Source organism: Chiloscyllium plagiosum, unplaced genomic scaffold (genome assembly GCF_037043375.1).
Source record: "Chiloscyllium plagiosum isolate Xiang-an unplaced genomic scaffold, Cpla_swu_hap1 HiC_scaffold_3, whole genome shotgun sequence".
Taxonomy (NCBI): domain Eukaryota; kingdom Metazoa; phylum Chordata; class Chondrichthyes; order Orectolobiformes; family Hemiscylliidae; genus Chiloscyllium; species Chiloscyllium plagiosum.
The window spans coordinates 94884131-94906775 of record NW_028270141.1 but is presented as its reverse complement, the minus strand read 5'-3'; the positions used below and the strand labels follow the sequence as shown (position 1 = coordinate 94906775).

Sequence of the window (22645 nt, the reverse complement as noted above, 5' to 3'; positions counted from 1 at the left end):
GCTTACTTTCAGCAACTGCTGTACAAGAATACACAGGTCTCTTTGTACCTCCACCTTTCCTAATCTATGATCACTCAAATAATAATCTGCCTTCCTGTTTTTGCTACCAAAGTGGATAACCTCATATTTATCCACATTATACTTCATCTGCCTTTCATTTGCCCACACAGTCAATTTGTTCAAATCACATTAAATCATCTGTACATCCTCCTCACAGTACACCCTCCAACTCAGCTTTGTGTTAGCTGCAAACTTTTAGTTCTCTCATTTAACTTATTAATATATATTGTGAACAAGTGAGGTCCAAGCACTGGCTCCTGTGTTACCTCACTAGTTATTGCTTGCCACTCTGAAAAACATCCATTTATTCCTACTCTTTGTTTCCTGTCTGCCAACCAGTTCCCTATCCATGTCAACATACTACCCCAAACCATGTGCTTTAATTGTATATGCTAATCTCTTATGTATGACATCTGGCCTTCTGAAAACCCAAGAAAATCACATCTACTGGCTCTTCTTTACAACTCTGCTATTTTCAAGCGATCTTTTAGAACTCTGTCCCAGTTAGAACAGTATTTGTGCCACACAACATGTAAGAGGGTATCCTCATTCATATTGTGAAGACAGAACTTTGTCTCCACAATGACAGTACAATGATCACTCTTGCAGATACCAACATGGGCATACACATCTGTGAAATTTTGTTTGATAAGTAAGTACAAGATTTAGTTTTCTCTCTCGTTCATTCACTCATCAAGTGACTCCGATCCAGATCAGCCATTAAATTGTTAGGATTGGGTCAACTTGGTCAGTAGTGGGACTACCAAGCTGCTCTTGGTACAAGACATTAACAAGGACAAAGTGAGGACTGCAGAAGAGACCCAACTACTCTGCCAACAGCAACATAATAGTATATGGAAAAACTTTAATTTCTACTATCTGTCCCAAACGTTTTATATTTAATCTTATATCTATGCTTCTTCATTCTATATCTGTTACTCACTCAAATGGGCTATTGTACTGAAGAATTTAGAAATTAATTTCAAAAGTAATATTTTAAAGACTAGTACAGTTAATTAGAGTAACAGCTATCTTTAAACCTATATCTCCCTATTTCAATCTCATCATTTAATTTCAATTAGATTTCTAATTATCATTTTCTATGTCTGTTATTATCTTACTTACCGACATAAGGTAATGTGTCAAAATTCCATGCTGAGACCTGTTAGTTTGTTTGATGTTTCTGTTATTTCAGGGCTGTTGCTTCCTTCCTTCAATGCTATTGCTCTTATATGTAAATTGCCACTTACAAACGTGACTAACTTGCGGATAGAGACATTCGGCCTCGGATCTTCAGGTGACCATTCTACAAGGCAGGCTTCAGGAGAGGCAACGACACAAAGTGGCTGAGTAGCGGCCGATAGCCAAGTTCGGTACTCATGAGAATGGCCTGTTACCTTGGGTTCATGTCACACTACAGGTGACCCGGCCACACTGTACACTCTCTATCTCTCTCTCTCTCTTACACACACGCGCGCGCACATACACACATACACACACGCATTCTTACATACTCACACAATCACACAGACCCTCTCTCATTCACAAGCTTTCTCACATACACACACATACACCCCCCACACTCACACCCACACACACCCTCTGACAGGTTTATACGCAATCACACCCACACACACTTTACCAATCTTTCACACACACAAACACTCACTCTCTCACTTGCATTCACACACACACATACACTCACATGCACACACTCTCTCATGCAAGCACACAACATATAAGTCTATGGCGTAAATTTGTATTTGCAGAATTATATTTGCAGATACATTCTATTTTTGTTCAAAAAGTGCACGATCTGCAGGCAGTCAATGCAGGCAGTCCATACATGTAATATTTTGTAAATTTCACATTGGAAATAGAAACAGTCTGACTCAAAATTGGGATACAGACAGACTCTAAACTCACACCTGTAACGCATTGTTTGAGCTACGATGTCACCTTTTGTTATAAAACCTCAAGTTATTTTGAGAGGGTGACTTGAAAGAAGTTCTTGATCTTACATGTTAATGAAACGAAACCCGCAACCCATTCTAGAAGATGAAAGACTGAACAACAATCCAGGTTTGTTCAATATATTATTTCAGTTGCATGTCACTGTGATCTTTTGCTATAAATTCTGTGTCTTACGGTCTTATGCTCCACAACCACCTGATGAAGGAGCAGTGCTCTGAAAGCTGGTGCTTCTAAATAAACCTGTTGGACTATAACCTGGTTTGTGTGATTTTTAACTTTGTCCACCCCAGTCCAACATTGTTTCCTCCACTTCATGAAAATTAATGGACATTCCTTTTTTGATTGATAAACCTTTTGAAGTGATTTTATTGATCTGAAAGTTCATTTATAAATGCACACTCTCCCACCCACACAAAAAAATATTCTGCCCCATCCATCAATGTTTGGCATTATTCTTTCAGATGTATTCTTTGTCTTCTATGAAGACAAATGAATGTACTTCTTCAATCAATCTGTATTAACTTTCAACTTGGCTCCTTTTATTTGGTAAAAATTAATCAGAATCCTCTCAGTGCCTAACGTGAGAATATGCCAAAGCATGTGATATCCTCTGTTTTTGAGTTCTGAGTCATCATTTAGGACTCTTACGTTATTTCACCCTTTTTCTCATTGTATGTGTTTGGGTGGACAATGCACATTGCCTCAATACACAACACTTGTGGTACACTACTAGCAGATCAGGTAGGCTGTAGTTCACCTGTCAAGTCACTTGATCAAATATCTATAAAACCATCTTAACAACAAGCATCACTGTGAATATAACAATTATTTTTCAGGGACCATGTGAAAACTTTCGATCTATTAATTCAAATTTCAAACAAATCCAACTTATATACATTGAAAGATATTTTGTTGAGCATAGCTTTCCAGTCTATTTTAAGAGTTTACAAGAAGTGCCTTGGAATGTCCGTGTGCCTTACATGAAGCTTAATTTATAAATTAAGAGAACCCTAAACTGTACAGAGGTTGAAGTTATTACTTTTTTGTTAAATTCTTTGTAAGATAGATTTACCAGTTTGACGAAAATAATCCTCCTGTAAAATCTCTATTGTAGATTACCTTTGGGGATCACATGTCTGTTTTCCACTGTCTACCACCTCGCAAACATTGCTCTCCTTACTGGGGCGTTATTCCATCCAAAAGATTGCTAGACTTCTTTTTCACAAACAAGAAGCAAATGGCTACATCCTGACTTGTATTCGTGCTTTACAAAAACCAAAAACTGAGAGCGAAGAGAATCCCTGCTATTTTAAGGATAATTTGACTTCATCACTCATGAACCATACTGGCCGAAGGAAAACGTCAGACTGTGTACACCCCGATAATAATTCACCCGTTCTTCGCCGAACAATGGCTCACCAAACATACACTGGCCTTCACAAGCATTCAATCTGTGATTAATCACGCCCTATTTCAGCGCCTTTCCTCTGGATTTCTTTCACATCACTAAATTATAATAAAAGGCTGGGTTATTTTGAAAAGGATGTAAGTTTTTCCAATCTATTTGACTGCATACCGGGGCAGTGGTTTGATCGGGGGGTGGCATTCGGAAGCTGTGCTTTATTCCCATAGAGGCTAAGTAACCAACCATCCAGTCCTCTCGATCTTTCTTACAGCGCATACAACCCGATGCGTGAAAATGTCAACGTCCGCCAAGTGCTGCAGCGCATGACGCCCGACGAATTCTAGAGCTGAATGTTAGCAAGGAGCAGAAGCTGTAAATAAAACGTTAACGCTTCGACGCTTGACATGAAACAACTGCAGATGCGTGAGTCTCTGAAAGAGGATCAAAGAATGCTGGAAACGCTCAGCAGATCAGTCAGCATCTGAGGGACCTTGAATAGATTGAAATTTAGAGGGAGGTGGGACCAATTGGCGAGAATATATTTAACGAAGTTTCCTGGTGGAAGTATTATCCCACCGGATGATAATAGTTCGACACAATGTGTTACATATTCCAAATGCTAAAACACTTGTAAAATTGTTTTTCTTTTAAATTTATGCTTTAAAAATGTTTGTTTTATAATTGCGAACGGCTTTTTTAAGAAAAAAATCAATACTATACATTGACAATGATTATGCCACGGTATCACAGACAAACCTTTTTTTTTGATCAATTGGCGAAAAATTATTCGAATCAAACTCGTTAGTGTATGACCGAACTACAACAGGATTCAGTTGAGTTACTATATGCAGCATTCATTAATACGAATCTGCACTGTTATCTCACTTACTATTTAGGTAGTAAAATCATTATTAGTGTGTATTACAGTTTTAATGGGATCTTACAAAATGGGGACACACGAAAGGGGAAAATGTTCTGTTTAATTATGTACAGAAATTTAGTAACATTCTACTGTGTCGTTACCAAATGTAAGTTCGAATTCATAGAGTTATTTCAGATTTTAGAACCCTACAGCAGAAAATGTGAACAAACTTACTCAGAAACTTTCGCAAAAAAATAGATTTGGTGAACAGCAAATCTTCAAAATGTTAAGTGAGTTTATTCGGAAATTCTCGCACAACGCGATGCAACGAAAAGGCGAATACCAAGTGCACTGTACATCATTCAATATAAAAACAAAAAATACACAACATATTGTTCTACTTCACAAAAAATTATATCGTCTCTGAAATTATATATAGCATTATCACATACTTTCGATTCATGCTCCTAATATGTTTCCTGAAAACATATGTACATAAAGATGATCAGAACAATAATGGATGCCCTATTTTAAATAGTTTAAGTACTAATCTATCAACAAAGGTCCCTTTGTCATGTTTTGCGCGCGTCTTATAGTGCTTTAATACTTGTCCCTTTATAGACGCGACTTCACACAAAATTGAGTAATTGCTCCCAGCTCTACATCATAGGTCACTTTTAGCTTTGTCTGCAAATTAAGTTTGTTGACCCTCATACATTTGCTTAAATGATTGATATTCACTCCGGACCTGTCAAATTATTTGTCACCATGATTTCTAAATGAGGGTCATTCCATTTATTGAAATGTTTCGCTGATATTAACGTTGCATTATGACAAATTACTACATCGACGGATTAAAAACTGAATGGAAGAGCACTGATGATTTATTTTAATCATGCTTGTGATATTGAATTTGAGTTTTTTTTCACAGATGCGTTCATCTTATTTGTAATTCCATAGTCATTTATTAAGCGACGATCACTTGGCATTCATACATTGCATTAGCCGGAGCTATGGATATTGCTCAGCCCTAATAAATATCCTTTACTATCACAGTCACCGAAAGGCACAATTCCTATCATCTTATGTACAAAATAGACAGGCATTTATAGATGCTTCAAGCATTTTCTGGGTATTTTTTTTGGCAATTCGGTGTTTACTGGCATCAGTTCTCCAAACTATTCATTGATCGTTGTTCTTTCCTGAATCTTGATCACTTTGATCATCTGTAAAGCAGACATCTACGTCGCTCTCGTTACTGTGGTCACTTTTCTGCTCAGGGTCGTCGAAAGATGATTCCGTTTTGCTCTCTGTTTTGTGTAGACTTTGCCCCGGGTGCCTTGATTTAACGTGCCTTTCCAAGTCTCTGCGACGGACAAGTACCTTGCCACAGAACTCACACCTGTAAGGCGTGTTCCCCTCCGCGTGCAAACGGATATGTTTGTTTAGGTTGCTGGGATCCCCAAAGGGTCGAAGGCAAACTTTGCATTTTAAAGGTTTGTACCCTGTGTGCGTCCGCATGTGGATTTTCAGTCCGTATTTCCGGGAGTAGAGTTTCCCACAGTACAAGCAGAGGTGACCTTTTTTGGGCTTGCCACTGGACGTGCTGCTGGTGGACATGGACTCCAGGCGGGACCTGCTCTTTTCTGCAGCGATACTCGACAGTTGCTGCGTGTGCATGGCGATCTCTCTGTCGATGTTGGTAATGGAACCAATTTCTGGGTTGAGAGATGGAGCTCCAAAGTAGGTGACGGATTCGGGGTATTTAATTAAGTTGCTGAAGTGGAACTTGAAGGGGTAATAGGGAGGACTGTACAGAAGCTCGCCATTGTAAACCGTTAAGGGCATAATGGGAATGTTGCATTCTCCTGCGAAAGGTTTACCTCCTTCAAAGGGAGGAATGGAGAACCTCTCAAAGTGAACGCTGGTTGGGATCGGGGTGTAACGGCTAGGAGACAAGCTGGCGTGCAGGCCCCTCTCGACATGTTTGAACGCAGATGTCTCTTCAAAACTGGGGAAGAGAGGGAAGCCTCTGCTGGTGTTGCTGCATGGCCATGCAGGCAGCGGCGGCTCGATTGAATGGACACATTTGGCTGCGTGGGCCCCCGCCATGCTCTCTCCAGAGGAGCGGGGTGATTTCAGACTGCTCACCACTTTATTGAAACCCAATCCAATTGCTTTAGCGCCGCTGTCCCCGCTTGGATCCGACGAAATTAATTTCGATAATCCCGTGGGTTTAAACGCGGATCTAATCCCGGGGTGAAAGCCCATGGCTTTGACAAGTGAGGAGGTGCCGCCGCTGATGGTGGTCAGAGCTCCATGACTCCTGGCTGAATTAACACTCATGTCCAGGGCTCTGTCCTGTTCCTCCTCAGGTCCCACTGCCTTCTTGGTCATAATCATTTTGGTCAAAACTGGAGACGCAGGTCGTTTAGCCCCTTCTGTTGGGCCAGAGGAGATATGATGGCCATTTCTCGACGGTGTTGATGAGCTGGATATATCGGCGGTTTTCGGAGATTTGGTGAAAGTCTCTGAAATTCGGCATTGTTCGCTGTTGATGAAGCCCCTGCCGTTGCTCAGAGCGCAGTGGAAGTGGATATGAGCTATTAAAGTGTTCGGATATTTGAACGTTCTCCAGCAGTACCAACAAATATAACGCTCCTCCCCTAAAGAGATGAATGAGAAGAAGACTAAGTTTGCGATAACATTTCCACAAAGAAAACCAACAAATAACATCTGCAAGTTACTGTACCCAAAGGGTACTGTCGAATACAAAAGGGAAACAACGTTTCAAACTATTACCCATTTCTCAGCAATAATGGACCCAGTGATGCCCATATCCCAAGAACGATCTGTGTAGCTAACTTATCGATTGCAAAGAAGGCCGTGCGGTTATTAAAATGACACTTAAACGGTGATACACTGCTCACGGTTAGAATACACTCCCAACACACCAGCCCAGTTTCTCCGACCCAAGTCGATAACTTTCCAAATTAAATGGTAATAAATGTAAAAGGAAGTCAATGAGGCAAATGAGCTTGGTTGGATAATTTATATGTAATTCCTAGCCCTGTTATTTCATTATGCAGTTCTCTAAGGAGGAAACGCAAGCCTGACCAGACATTAACAACCTAGACAGTTAATGCTTTGGCCTTTGCAGGCCTTGGAGGTGATAACAGCTGTTCCTTGAAATCATGGGGCGCTTGAAACAATGCACTTGGCCCATCTGTTGATGTTGAAGAAAGGAGGCGTATGGCAAGGAGTTGAACAAACTGGTCAAAGAACAAACTATATATCATAAGCTTCGCATTAAAATCGGAACAATGCCGAGGATATAAACGTGCTATCGGAAGACCAGCAGTCAGTTTAGGTGCTCACAATTGTAACGGGAGAATGACATCCATCTATTCATTTCCAACTTAAAGCACGGTTCTGTATATTGCACAATCATTTTTAATCTTTACCGTTGCTTGATCTTTTTGCTTTATCTTTTTGTGTAAATGAATGTTTTGATTTCTTTCAATGTTTCTTCCTGCAATTCTTTCTAGTTTTTTTTCTTAAATTCCGCTCTTTCTCCTCTCTTCCCTTACTTTCCACATCAGTTTCTTTGCTTGCTCCTTTCCAAATAGGGTTCCTTGATGAACGTAGCTTAGTACCATTAACCGTTAGATTTCTTACATTTTGCTCCTCCACCATTCTCACATGTATGCGATGTCAATTGTATTTGTGGTTCTCGAACCAATACTGCACGTATACTTAAAATTTAATCGACTGTTTTCCGGCATTGATCTTAACAATATAGATTATTTCTGAACAGTTGCAAAGATCAAACTTTGTTCCGAAGCTTTTCAACTGCAAAGATGTCTAAAGGATCAAAATATATCAGTCCTCTGATTATTAGCTAAAAATTAGTGCGAATCAAAGGCATTTGGTCTGTTTAATGTATTGATAATTTCGTTTTGATTCTACCTTATTGAACCCATTTAACAAAAGTGTGCATCAGATATTTTTGAACCCGGATAAATGGTTCTCATGTGTGTAGTTAAAATACAATATTTGATACTTCATTCAATATATTGTAAGTTATTATTACTTGCTATTTCAAAATCAGCATGAACTCCAACTGTTTACAAATATCAACCTTTGTATCAATTAAGAATACAATGGAAACTTGAAACTTAAAAAAGTTTAATTTCGAAAGCTTAATTCCAAACCCGTGCCGGCAAAACAAGAAAAAAAAAATCGATGTACATTTCCCCAAAATATTCAGCTTGTTTAAATGTATTTTAAAAAACAAAACTTCGAATACCTATCTGCTTACAAACTTCAAAAAGCTGCATTTAAATAATTACAGTCTAAGTTCACACCGATAATGTATTGATTAGACATCAGTTCATGCTAGCGCCTTTGAAACGAGTGAACTTTATCCCTGGAACATGAACTGTTCAATATTTGCTTTTATGTAAAACGTTTTCTCAATAATTATGTTGTGCGAAGAAGAAATCGTGAGATCAGATCAAAACACAGAGATTGCATTGCAATATAACATGTTGCATTACAATATTTTAAAATGATTTTATCGTTTTAAATTAGTATTAGGTCTAAAATAATCTTTTGAAAAGATTGTTATGCAAGGTGGATAATCAATCAGGTAGAGCATTTCCAATCGAAACTTTAAAATGCAGAGGCAATTAGATTCAGAATTGCTCATCGAGTTGCCCATTCTCTGGCAGATTGAACTGCAAAGCAAGCTAGTGTTTAAGAACATAATTATCCCAGGTGTGGGCAGACCGTTCAGAAGAAATTGTAGCCTATTGCATTCAAAGTCAGCAAGAAACTGGGTGTTATATCGTCACGCTGAAAGTGAAGTACTTTTTAAGAGTGTTCAGAACAGGTAATGTAAATGACCTCAACATTACTAACGACCAACAGAATAGTGTCCGAAATATTTACTATTTCACTGACATAATTAGTGATGAATTGATTTAATCTTACCTGCTTAGTTAACTCTTATTGAAATATATACCTGTAAATACTTCAGAAATGAACACTTATATCCTTTCCAACACTACTTGTTAGCAAGCATCTGTATTATACCACAAAAATGGAAAGCAGTTGTCGTTCTGTTATGTGCTACATCATGCCAGCATCCTGCATATACAATCTATCCACGTTGAACTCCAGGAGGTGGTCTTGATATGATCAGAACTGGAAGCCTGAAGCAAAGGGTCTACATGCTATCTGTTGACTTTGGGAGCGTTTGCAAACCTGACTTGTAATTGCTAAACCACTTTGGCTGAAGCAATGTCTTCAGTAATCTTTTCACATTAACTACAACTTAGTTTAGAGACCAAAGAAAAGTGTCGATCCTCCCCTTCCCCCAACCGAGACCACCAGCACCTCTTCCTTTGAAAAATAAGATTAAATAGCTGAGTTCACCAGTGGATCTTGTTATTAATCCTTTGAGGAATGCAATGTTGCATCCACGCAGAGTTTGGAATCAGGATTCCTTTCAACATTCCGATCTGGTATAAATAGCATCTATCCGAGACGTGAAATCGTGGAATGTTCATAAACTCCATTTTTGAATATTTCAACTATAAATTATCTACTATTTGTTTGATCAATTATTCCTCTACGAAACACAGTTAGAATTTAACTGGAGTAATAATCATAAATCAAAACAAACTGCAATGAAACAATGTACAAAGTTCCTCGAAACGTCCGTACTGTATGTTATATTGTGTTACCTCTTTAATCTTACCTTGTCCCTAAATATGACCTGCATATGAATATACGAAATAAACTGCAAAAATGCGAACATGGATTGTGTTAAGTTCTGGAAAAATGTACGTCTATCTTATTGTCATGGTTCAAGTCTTTCTATCAATTCGAAAATAGGTTTGTGCAGCGGTCAATAAATACAAAGGTATATAACTTCAAAGAACTGTATGTGATAAAATGGTGGCCCGGTAACAATTTCAGTCTATTTTGCAATTCGAATCAAAGAGGTATGTTTTTCTCCCATTGGGCTTTTGCTAAGTTTTGCCAAGTTCGTCAACATAGAAATGCTGAATACATCTCTCCGACAAATTAGTAGAAATCCGTTTTAATTAGTTAAAAAGACTGTTGCCATGCTAACATTTTCAATCGTATTCTTAAATTCAAACCTGAGCAGCGAACTATATATTTGCAGTGCTTTTCCTCTTCTACTTTAAGGTGAATAGAACCAAGGACTATCTGCTCAGAGGAGATGTTCAGTTGTTCGACGTCAACATTGTACTAGTGTGTCATTAATTGCTTCTGCCGGTGGGATAGAAACGTTCTTCATTCACAACGCGACTCAGTGAGTCAGATTCAAACCTCAGGTTTGGTGGCTGAAGCTGAACGTAGCAACTTGCCATTCGACAATCCATTTCTTGCAAATACAAGTTATTATGCTATTTGGTTGAGGCATATTGTATTATCCCAAATGTTTATCGAGTTCAACTTAGTTTTTTGAATACACTGTGCCAATATTTTGACTCTCGTATAGCAACAGGAGTCCAGAATAAGTTAATGTGTGTAATTCACTGCTTCTTACGGGTCGGCAATGAATTTAATTCTCACCCACCCCCGCCCCCAGATCCATTGACAGCTCATTGCAATCAATTTTTAAAAAATCACAGAAAGTGGCACACCAACACCTCTCAAAATTCCAGTTAATTCGGCCAAGCAGAAAAAAATGCAAAATAATTTACCAAGCAGTAGTCTGTAAACGCACATGCTGCGTGTCACTGGGGAAACACGGACTTCACAACATTCAAAATGATCAATGCAACGATTGCAGCACTTTCATTTTTACAAATAGTAAGCAAGCGAACTAGCTTGTCGAACAACATTTAAAAGGACCCACGGAAACATTAAGATCACGCATAGCATATTTGCATAAATCGCAGATTACTCCAACAATTTTAGGATTGGGCATTTGAAAAATTCATTGGTTCATCCACGGTAACTTAACTCGAACAGCAAATTTCGTTATCCATTAAGAGAAAATGTAATAACTATAATTGTTAATCATACTTTTCGTTATACAGCGACAACTCACTGAAATCCTGTAATAAGCCTAGATGTTTGAATAAATATTGATGACTATCACTCTGCCTTCACCTATCAACTATATCCATGTTCACAGGTACCTTATCTTTACAAGCAATCTGTGTTTATATTGTCCACACATTATGCACCTTTGTTTTTACGTACATAAATATTTCTGCAGAAAAAATCTTTCAACCAAGTTACCTAGAAATGTTATTTAATTAAATGCATATTTTTCAAACTAAAGAAATGTTTTCAGCGCTCCTTTATGCTCTTATCCAGTGACACTCAGGTGCTACTTCCTACCTTTCTCATCGTGTGTCGGTGTGGCTGTAGTTGGTATATCGAACCACTGAGCCAGAGTGCTGGAATACCATGCTGCTAACTCCTCCCCAGGCTGGATATCCCTCAGCGTTCTGTAAAAGATCTGCGGAGGAGAGCAGATACAGTAATCTAAGGATACTTTATGATTTACTCTTTTGTGATATACACTGTTAGTTTGATTTCTTTATTTTAAAAAAGACAAACCATGCCAGAAAGGTCATGTAATGTACCTGTCCCCCAGGAAGGTCAGTGATCGCTTCCAGGTTCTGCTCTTGAATGTGTCTGGCAGCTCGGATTAACTCTATCCATTCCGGGACGGAATCGCCAGCTTCATCAACCAAATGCCCTCTGACAAAGCGTACCTGAAATACATCCCCAGAACCGCAATTTAGGAAAGGTCCTTCTAATTTCATTGCGTTATTTTTCAACGCTCTTTTAACTCGCACGCAGTGATTTCACTTGCCTAGTCTGCTTGCAACAGAAGCAATCCCCATCACATTATGTAGTTACATTCAGAAAGGGCAAAGGGTATCTTTTAAAAAGATCTAAAACTAAATTAGAAATCTGACGTTTTGGACGAAAGGCGTGCATCACTTTAAGTCTTGTTTGTTATTGATTTAGCAATCATTAATATGCTAGACAGATTGCGCGGCTGAAAATTGAAATTAAAATTATCGAGTAAAAATTCCATGCTATGCTAAAGAAAAAGTGATCCGAAGATATCTGGCGGTGAGCTGATTCCGCGACAAATTATAATGACTGTGGGGAAGTTGGGAAAACATAGCTTTGCATAAGGTAGAAAAAAATTGTTTCATAGAAGTTCCATCTAACAGTTTCCGTTTATTCCATATCGTTGGAAATATTTTTTAAAATCACACCTTTGAATCTTCAGTTATTTCTCAAATGTCTCTAGTTCAATTAAATTAAAATTTAATTTGCCCACGTATTAAGAATTTTTAACTTTAAAAGGACAACAATGAAAAAGCCTTGTTTTGTTTATTAATAAAGCGTCAACTATAAATTCGCGTTGAAAAGCATGTTCACAAAGTAGACTATTTTCACGCGGTTAATATAGCATCAGTGTACAAAGAGCTCCCATTGACACATGTTTTACTGACACCTGTTCACTTTTGGCAATTGACCGATTGGATAATTGAATTTTAAGGAGCAGCCGGCCTTATCTCCTCACTTATTTTACACCTTACATTATGTTCGCTAATAAACATGCTGGCTTCTAAACAGATAACCCCCAACTAACAGACGTTGAAATATTCTCTATGCAGCGGGCTGGCCAACAAAATATCGGGGTGGGGTGGATCAATTGCGGCCATTGAGAGTCGCTTGGGGAAAGTGAACTGTAATTAGGCAGAGCGACTATTAGCACAATCGAAACCGACGAGGAATAAATAACATGGCTCGTCAGAGCGTGTAGTGAGGTGGGTGGGTGGGGGCGGGTAGGTGGCAGAGGGGGAGAGGGTTGGATAAAAAATCAAAAATCTGACCATGACATACGAAACGACATCTGCACCTGTTTAAGGAGGTCCATGAGAAAATGCGGAGTTGGACAGTGGAAACAATCAACCTGAATAACACTATCTGGTCTGTATGTTTCTGTTACCAGACACACACATACACAACCATGTCCGCAGTTAAACTGCATGCATCGTGATTGTGAAAATGCGGTTCAACTATTGATAACTAACTACAACAAGAGGAAGCACTGTCTAGTTAATAACAACTTGTTCTTCTCAATTTCACTGCTAAATGTGTATTAACTGAAAATAATCCAATTGCTTATGATTCGATTAATTTAACCATGCTAAAGAAATGATACCTGGATGTTCAAGAACACGATTTATACCAAGAAAGGGATTACTAAAATTCCAGCTATATGAATGCAAGATCACCTACAATAAGCATTCTCAATCTCTCAACAAAAGCAGAATACGATCATTAATAGAAGCCTGGCCGCGCTATTAATTGCAGTCCTATCAAACACGAATGCAGGAATTGGATCCAATTGAAGCAGTTTGTCAATAACTCGGACAGAAGTTATCAGACTATGGTAATTCCCAGGAAAATACAATTAGCTAACAATTAGCGAGCAAGTGATACAATTAGACAAACCTAAAGCAGCGCTCACAGATCCTAAAGATTATAGACTTGTTATTTTGTCCAGTAATATCCTTTCATAAAGAATTGGCCTGTAGTATCGTTTTGCTTGTTTAATTATTTGTGAAAAAAAAACACCTCGCATTTCTCGCAGCTGCTACGAAACTACCAACTGAGTCGAAGTTCCCAAATTTACAAACTACTAGGGGAACATTTGTATTTGAAATATTAACAGTGATGCAACGAAAACTGTTACCTTTTTCCGGTTGAAATGCTCCTTGCGATCGGACATATATTTTCCCAGCCTAAAAATGCCCTGCACAGGACCCAAGCGCAGACCGGCTGGGATGGTGCTATCCGCGGTCACGGTGATCGCCGAGCTCCGGGGGGTTTGCATGGCTCCGGGGATACAAGGGGGAGGAAAAGAAGGAGCGAAGGAAGAGGGATGGATTGACAGCGAGATGAGACAGATGAGAGAGAGAGAGAGAGAGAGATGGACACAGACTGGTCTCCGCCTGCAAAATGACGCGATGGAGTCCGTGCGCTGCGCTTTTTCTATCCAAAGGGGGGAACGCTGCGTTGCAGCAAAATGCACAGAGTGCCTCAGTTTGGTGAGAGAGTTTTGGTGCGATCACAGCTGCAAGTCACAGCCAAGAGGGTCAGAGAGACACACATGGAGACTTTCCCTACCCAACTGAATAATGAAGTGCTCGAAATGGCCAGGAACAATGGCCCAGGCGACCTTCCCATTCCTAAAATCCAATTTGTCAAGGGCGCAAAAAAGGCGATTGTGAATCAAAGGTCTGGCGGGACCATTAATCGTCAGCTTGTGTTATTGTCCGGTCGACAGTTACGATATTTTAAGTGACAAATTCACTGTATAATTTCTCCATAAATTTTGCCTTCTTTTATTGCGACCAACAAAACTTTGGGAAAATAAGTGACTAAAGTTAAGTCTACTTGGCTGATTCTTTTCAGGTTAAATATACTTCAAAGATTTTACTCTCCCCCTTGCTTTTTTTTTATTTTCTCAGAGGAGTGGATCTCAGTTAAACAAAGAGAGCAGGAATGTTTGGAGGACTTGTTAACTTCTATTGATTCGGCGTGTGCCGCATAGAAACGGGGCAGGTACTTGATGGTAAAACACCAGAAGAAAAGTCGCTACCGGCTCAAGATAATCGCCATCTACATTTGTCCAGCAATCCAGTTAAAGTCCTGGTCCGTACAGTGGGGAAAATTATTTAAGCCCATTGATTCCAAGTAACCTTTGCCAATACTGGGCATTCCAAAGTCTGTTTTGATACTCTGATTGGCAAATTCAGAGTGACCCGCGTTGTTAAAACAAACAGGGGTTGTATCAATTCAGCTTTCCTTGTCCAGTTCCTAGAGGGACAATTACAAGAGCTCGAATTTTAATCCCCCTTTGTTCTAGTAAAACATTGCCCTTCTACAGAATTAGAAAGCTTGAGGTGACATCTTATCCATTTGAAAATCAATTTCAAAACAAAACATTGATTTTCTTCCACAATGTTTACTTAATCTTGTATCAGGAATATTTTCAAATCTAGCCGTTTTAGACAAGAAATAAAATGCCCTGGTTATAAACATTTTCCACTTGAAGATTTGAAAAAAATGTTTGAGGTCATTGGAACGATTCTTATCATTTGGTGGTCAGGAAGTGAAACGATGTTTGAAAAAGCGAAATAAATCATCAAGCTGTTTAACCTCCTATTGAAAGTAAACCCGTCTCTCCATCTGGAAGGCTTATTAAAATTACGTTATTTATATTTCATTACTAAGAAATATATTATTTCCTTATTTACAATAAGATGCAACAAAATGCGTTCTGAATTGCTAACAGACAGAACTACCTGTGTTGTGTTCATGTATTTAAATTAAGGATGTGTCCCATGCACTATACGGAAACAGAATAAGTTGTTTTATTCTTTTAAAGGTATAATTTAATACCTTGTCAAAAGTATATTAAATTGTAACAGTAACCTTAAGGCGGGTGCGATTTAATAACACGGAAAGGCAATGCAATGATCCTTTGATTTACTTACTACACATCATCCAATTAATATAACGTCTGTGGGCAGCTTGAGATCTATTTTATAAAGTCGCCAAATAGCATAATAAATTTATTTCATACACTTGGGGAAAGTATGGATTATCTGTGTCCAGATTTAACTCATAGAATTGGAATGCAGTAACATTGATAGATTCAAGCATTGTCAATGACCCTAAATGTTGCCACTGGGTTGCATGTGTTTTATTGTGAGTGATACCAGAACGGTCAACTATCCTTCGTGAAATTGTTTCTCCGCCGATTTCACTATGTAGAAGGGAGCTTGTTTGCTGCAGATGAAAAACAAGTTTTAGAAATGTTAATTTGCAAAACTTTGGCCTTTTTGTAAGGAGCTAAAATCTTAATCATCGGCGTTTGTAAAGATGAGATTAATTTGATATAATCAACAGACATATAATTACCAGTACAGATTTCTTCGAACAATGAAACAAATCATATGGATTCAATTGTTAACCATACATCAAAACCTAGGACGTAGAGAAGTATTTCTATGGATTTCGCCAACGTCGAAAAAATTACAATTTATTAGGAATTGCGTCCGACTACATATTAATACATTTTTGGAAAGAATTCTTAGTTCTCTTTGCATTCATCGTTATATCAACATTGGATTTAATATATCAAATGACAATACAGGACTACAGTTCTATGTGCGTGAAGAGAAGTTTAAAAAAAAAACAGGATTTGACCTCTTTGATAGGTCTTCATTGGCATTTCTCTCAATGGCAGAAAAAGGAACAAGAAGTTCGGGGCAATAAATTTAAGCCATGAACATGTCCCTGTAACCTCTGGCCTGGCGACTTTAGGATGACACCAAGTTAAATTGGGCAAGCAGAGGTAGATGGCTTTGGACTGCAAGGTACCCCATTGCTCCATTTATGGAGCCTTTCCATACTTTATTTAATGATCTCAAAGCGTGAACGACACGCGAACAATTTTATCAATAGGACCATGTAAAATCTGACTGGGAGGAAAGTTATTTATTAATGTCCGCCAATTGTGACTGGTTCCCAGCCACTGAAAATAAAGAGCCCTGCTCTGAAATCATTCACCCTAGCACGGTACTTTTCTTCCACTGTGGCTCAAAGATGCACTTTTCCAAGTGAAATAAATTTGGCCAGAGGAGAGGGAAGAAACACGTTTTCTTTTATATTTTCCTCCAAAAGAAAGAAAAAATAAAACGCAAGGGTGAAACCAATCTAATGTGTCCACTGGAGCAGGAGCCAGAATGAAAGCTGGGGTGTTAAAAGTAAAAGCAGTGTTCGAAGCAAATGGGATGGAAAATTAAATGAAATTAAATAGCTTGAACGACTGTATTGTGTCTTATAAAAGGACACATTAATTACATGGTTTCAGCTTTATTCCAGGACAATGTTGTGGACTGGGAGATAATCAAAACATTCCAGGGCTCGCTGTCACAGACTTTTAACTGGCGACAAAACAATATTTCGCCCGCATTAACGAAAGATGATCGGTTTGCACCAAAATATAGTTTGATACGAATTCCTGCATCAGCTTGATCTCTTTTGCGCGTGCCGTTGAACTGTCATTGCCATCAAGTAACATTTTTGGCATAATGTTCTTTTTGATTTAACAGGTTGCCCGATAATCAGCCATGAATGTTGCAGAACAACAGACGTCCAGAGCCACAGCAGCCTGGGCCAATGTCCCACCAGGGAGCTCCATTCAACACATCAAAATGCTTCTGGCTGGAGAAGATTCAACATTACTTTCAAACCAGCATGAATGCCTGTATATAGAGTCAACTTAATTATGGGCAAGCAGTGGGGTAAACAGAAGTTTTCGCAAACTCTTGTGCATAAGGGATTTTTTTTAAAATTATCTTCGGGAAACTTTGTTTATGTATAATTTCTATCGGGGTTCTTCAATTTTTAACATAAAAAGCAAATAAAAGTTGTGTATTAATTACAATTGCATCCAAAGTTAGGTATTTTGATTTCACAGATTATTATTACTCTATTTGTGAGCAAAGAGTATTACTGGAAGTACCAAAGGTATTCAATGTATTCAAAAGCGAAATCTCTATGGGATGTATGGGGAACGCCTCCCTATTGTAGCCTGATGCGGTAAGAAATAGCGCCAATAGGAGATAAATCCACCGTGAATTGATGTTATTCTTTGTTTTAATTTTTACATTAACTACAGCGGTATAAACAGAAACAATAACAAACTTTGATGGTGGCTAGGCATTTATTAAAATTATGGCAAAATTGCGATTATTAAAGGATCCCACCTAATGACCTACTTACAAATTAAACATAATAATTTGCCCATTCGAATTATCTTATCTCGGTTGTCCTTGTTTATTTTCCCGTTTAAGTGAAGCCAATCTAAAATTAAGATTTTAAAATCCCTATCTAAGGTTGAAGATATCTTTATGCCACGATTTCAGTATGCAAGAAGTCAACTGCCCCCTTTTTTAAACTGAATTCTCCAACTTTTACTTCATTTTCGGTTGATGTGGTGAAGATAAAAGGCGAGAGACTTGTGGCTGAATTGAAATGTTTCGGTGTACCTTATAAATTCATACCTTTTCTCACTCGATCGCATTAGAATGAATTCTCCACTCAATTCGATTTTCCTTGCTGTTGGGCACATTTAGGAGAGAGTCTATTTATGAAGTTCATTTCTAGGCAAATGAATTCAGAGCCTGGGCCTTATGAATAGGACCGTGTGTCAGCCGCCCCTAATTGGGATTAAAGCACTCGGGACCATATGCACAGAGTGACAGAAATTCTCAGGTCTCATTGTATTACAGGACAAGATCAGTAACCAGCCAATTTCCAACCACCCTTCTGAATAACATAGCTGCTTACAATACAGTCTAAAGGCTTATTTGTTGGCATACCTTGGCCGTTTTTTTCAATGCTATTGAAAAAAAATCAAAAATAAAATCACCTTTTGAATAAAATATACTAGCGTTTTATTGTTTCTATTGTAACTAAATATTGACAAAATAGCACAATATCTTTTCACAATATCGTGAAAAGTACAAAGCAATTATTTCAACATACTAGCCTTAGAAATTAAGATACTGCTAAATGAATCCATGTGCACAGAAGCTTTTATTTGTGTTGTATGGAGATGAAGCAAGTTTGCTCGAAATGGTTAGAAAGGATGTTTGAAGCAACAATAATTTTGTGCAGTTTCTGCTCGAAATGTTGATTGCCGCTCTTTTTTCTCTAACAAACTAAGGTTTTGGAGACACGAGCTACGTTATTTGATACTCTTGTCATTTACAAAGTTTGTAGAGTTGGGGAACTGCTCAGAACAGAACGACTTGCTTTCAGAGCCTTGCTTTGAGTAGCACATGTCTGAGAAGACGAACAAAAGGGACCGCAGCCTTTTAAATGTCAGTACGCTGTAGACCAATAAACAAACCTGATTATGCCTTGCAACTTGAATGACATGCAAGCGTTCTAAATGGGGCCTGGTAGTTTTGCCAGAAAGTAACTTAGAAAACCACGAAGTTTGTCACAGGGTTTTTATTCTATGTGTCCGGTGTATAATCAGATGGGGCTGCTTTGGCTAATGCTGTTATTTGGTCTGTAATAAGTGCAACGTGAAATGCTTTAAAACGTAAGTATAAATTGCATGAGGGCAATTATATCAAATTTTAGGTAATTGTGAGATCTGGTTCCTCGGGCTCTGTGATCATCTTGAGTGATCTCAAGGTGTACAGCTACATGCAGAGAAGTGTCATACCTATCAGATAGTCCCATACCCGGTTAATATCAGTACCCTTCCCCTTCCCAATTACAAACAATATTATATCATTACACTGAAAATAAAATACTGTTGGCGCGAACATCTATAGGACATGTGAATTTCAAGAACTGGTAGCTGGTGTGAGATGCAAGTTCTGTTCGCTATGGGTACAATCATTTGAACAATCGATACCCTCAATAGGATACGTCCATGGTACAATAATTTTAAAATAAGGGGAAACAAATGACCCAGGCACGTTTCGTCACCGAGACAGGGATGTCAATTCCAAGCACGGATCATAAAAATATGAGATTTAAATGATGTATTTTCATGCATTGGTGATAACTATAAATTAGTATGATTGCACGTACTCTAGATGCAGCACTGTATTATATCATAGTTATCATCTAATTAAAGATTAAAGATAAAATCCCGTGTTTTAAAGATTTGCAAAAATAAAATTAGCATGGTCAGCGTTACCGTCAGGGCGAGGTTCCAGTACATTCACGGAGCGGAATGGGGGTGTTAGTAGATATGACTGCATGGATTTATACGAAATTAGTTCGAAGACGTGACTGCTGGGCTACGTATTCAGTGTGCACTCCAACTGAATGTTGATAAAGGTGGAACTGTTGTATAAAATGTTGTTCGTAGGCCTTCCATATTCCGCAGGCAAGAATAGTAAGTTGTCAAAGCTTTGTACAGTACCGCAACTCAATTTTAATAATCAGTTCAACACCTAATCAAAGAAAAAAACAAATCACTTAACAAAAAAAAAACTCAATTTTGCACGGACGAATTACAATTCAGAAATGTCCCGCTGGCTGTGAGTGAAATTTGGCGGCGAATTGAGCATTTTCAGTGTGCTGAGCATAACCTATCGGATAATTGGAGGAAATTTTATGCTTGAATAAGGATCTTGTATTTAACAATTATGCTTGGATCAGGAATTCTATACAATATGAGTGAATGGGAAGTGGTTTGGTGCTTCAGAATTGCATGCTGAATCAGAATTAGGCGCGGATCACGCATGCTTTATATGTGTTTACTGTGTTTTGCGTTTTATCTTATTTAGTTGCATATATAGATATGGTAGTTCTGTGAATGATTAGAAAGCGACTATAATATGTGAGCTCCATGCGTGCAATGAAAAACCTGCAATAATTTGATACAGATAACATTACATTATAGTTTTCTTTACGTTTTATAAAATCAGAAACGCTGATTTCCATCTTGTCTGTACATGAAAGTGCATCAATATTTCTATGAGCTCTCTATGTGTTGGTGGTAAACATTTTGTTGTGTTACATTGTAAACTTTGTGCGGAACCTGCGTGCATGGAACACAAAATGTAGTTGTGTTAATCATGTTCATCTCATTGCACCTTGATACGACATTTGGAGTATTGTTAACAGTATTGGTGACCATATGTGTCAAAGGATATTAATTCACTGGTGCATTTCAGAGAACTTTTACGAAACTAATACCTGGAATCAATGGATGACTTTATGCAGAAGGTCTATGCAGACTAGACCTGTATCTACTGAAGTTTAAAAGTGTCTGAACCGTTATTGGTCAGAGCATCTGAATGGGTACACAAATAGTAAGGCTTTGGAGGGATATGGCCAAGTGCTGGCAAAAGAGACTAGATCAATTTAGGATATCTGGTCGGCATGAACGAGTTGGACTCAAAGGTCTGTTTCCATGCTGTACATCTCTATGACTCTATGACTCTGAGTGATTTTTCAAAACATCTAAGAGCCTGAGTGGACTCGACCTGATGGATTTCAAAAAGATGTTTAGTATCCTAAAATAGGGGGTCTTAGTTTGAAAAAAAGAGCTACTCATTTAAAACAGGGATAAGGAAAAGTTTCTCTCTCTTTCAGAGGGTTGTGGGTCTTTGCAATTTCCTTCCTCAGAATTTTTCAATATTTTGAGGCTGAGATAGACATTTAATTACCAAAGAAATGGTAATTAAATATTACTGCTTAAGTCCTTTCTGGGTATCTCAGCAAAACGCAAGTTTTTAAAATGTAGCTTCCCCCAACCAAGCAAGTTGAACTAGGTATACGGAGGAATATAGATTTGAGGTTACAATCACATTAGCCTTGATCTTGCTGAATGGTGGCGCAGGCTCGAGGGGCTGCGCCACCATTCTTTCTATTCTTCCTTGTTCCATGTTCATATTCAAGTAAAATTCCCTTATTGTATAGGAGGATCTTTTTCAAGAAATGTTGAATGGAAGACCTTTTAAAACGGAGATGAGGAGAAACTTCTTCAGCCAGGGAGTGGTGAATCTATGGAACTCACTGCCACAGAAGGCCTGGAGGCCAGGTCATTGAGTATAGCTAAGACTGAAATAGATAAGTTATTGAATGTCAAAGGGGTCAAGGGATACGGGGAGAAAGCGGGAGAATGGGGATGAGAAACATATCCGCCATGAATGAATGGCGGAGGAGACTCGATGGACTGAATGGCCTTAATTCTGCTCATATATCTCGCGGTCTTATGGTCTATTCTATTACAGATACAATTGTTTTTAGGGTAAACGTTTCGAATAGAATTACGTTACACAGAAAATGGACCCAAAGGTTAAATGACACGATGATGCATTTACATCGCCACATTTCTCCGAACCGTAAATTAGACAGCTGGTGCAAAGTAAATTCACTTCTTCTTCATAGAGTACAATATTACTGCTTAAGTCCTTTCTGGGTATCTCAGCAAAACGCAAGTTTTTAAAATGTAGCTTCCCCCAACCAAGCAAGTTGAACAACTTGAAATTGATTATGTTCATCTGCATTATCTTACCAGCAGTTTATCTCGAAATAATGTATTTGAAAATTGAGATCCGAAAATACATTGGATATATAAGACGCCGGAGAATTTAAAGAACTGCGAATTTTTGAGCAAAATGGCGTTTTTTTTAAAAAAAAGTGCTGTTGCTTATTGAGGCTAGTAAGAAGAAAATTTTATTCCGTTTCAGAAATGAGATTTTTACTCTGGGTCA

At 38.3% G+C, this 22645-nt stretch overlaps 1 protein-coding gene across 2 annotated transcripts; it reads right to left on the bottom strand.

The window, feature by feature from the left end:
- Window positions 1–4578: 4578 nt before the first annotated feature.
- prdm13 (PR domain containing 13) lies at window positions 4579–20227 on the bottom strand. 2 transcript variants are annotated; one of them, XM_043685656.2, is made up of 4 exons: window positions 20116–20227; window positions 11936–12067; window positions 11688–11808; window positions 4579–6967 (listed from the first exon to the last, which is right to left on the bottom strand). In XM_043685656.2, the coding sequence occupies exons 1-4, from the start codon at window positions 20137–20139 to the stop codon at window positions 5484–5486; spliced, it is 1761 nt and encodes a 586-aa protein (XP_043541591.2). In that variant the 5' UTR covers window positions 20140–20227; the 3' UTR covers window positions 4579–5483. The 2 variants fall into 2 exon arrangements, with proteins under 2 accessions (XP_043541591.2, XP_043541584.2); XM_043685649.2 differs by lacking the exon at window positions 20116–20227 and adding an exon at window positions 14074–14303.
- Between the last annotated feature and the right edge of the window lie 2418 nt (window positions 20228–22645).

What these genes read in the sequence shown, in the direction of transcription:
- prdm13 (XM_043685649.2), bottom strand. Translation starts at nt 14,214, where the DNA reads ATGCAAACCCCCCGGAGCTCGGCGATCACCGTGACCGCGGATAGCACC. An exon ending in CTGACCTTCCTGGGGGACAG is followed by an intron (nt 11,809 to 11,935) that starts GTACATTACATG and finishes TCTCCTCCGCAG; the next exon opens with ATCTTTTACAGAACGCTGAG. An exon ending in ACCGACACACGATGAGAAAG is followed by an intron (nt 6,968 to 11,687) that starts GTAGGAAGTAGC and finishes TCATCTCTTTAG; the next exon opens with GGGAGGAGCGTTATATTTGT.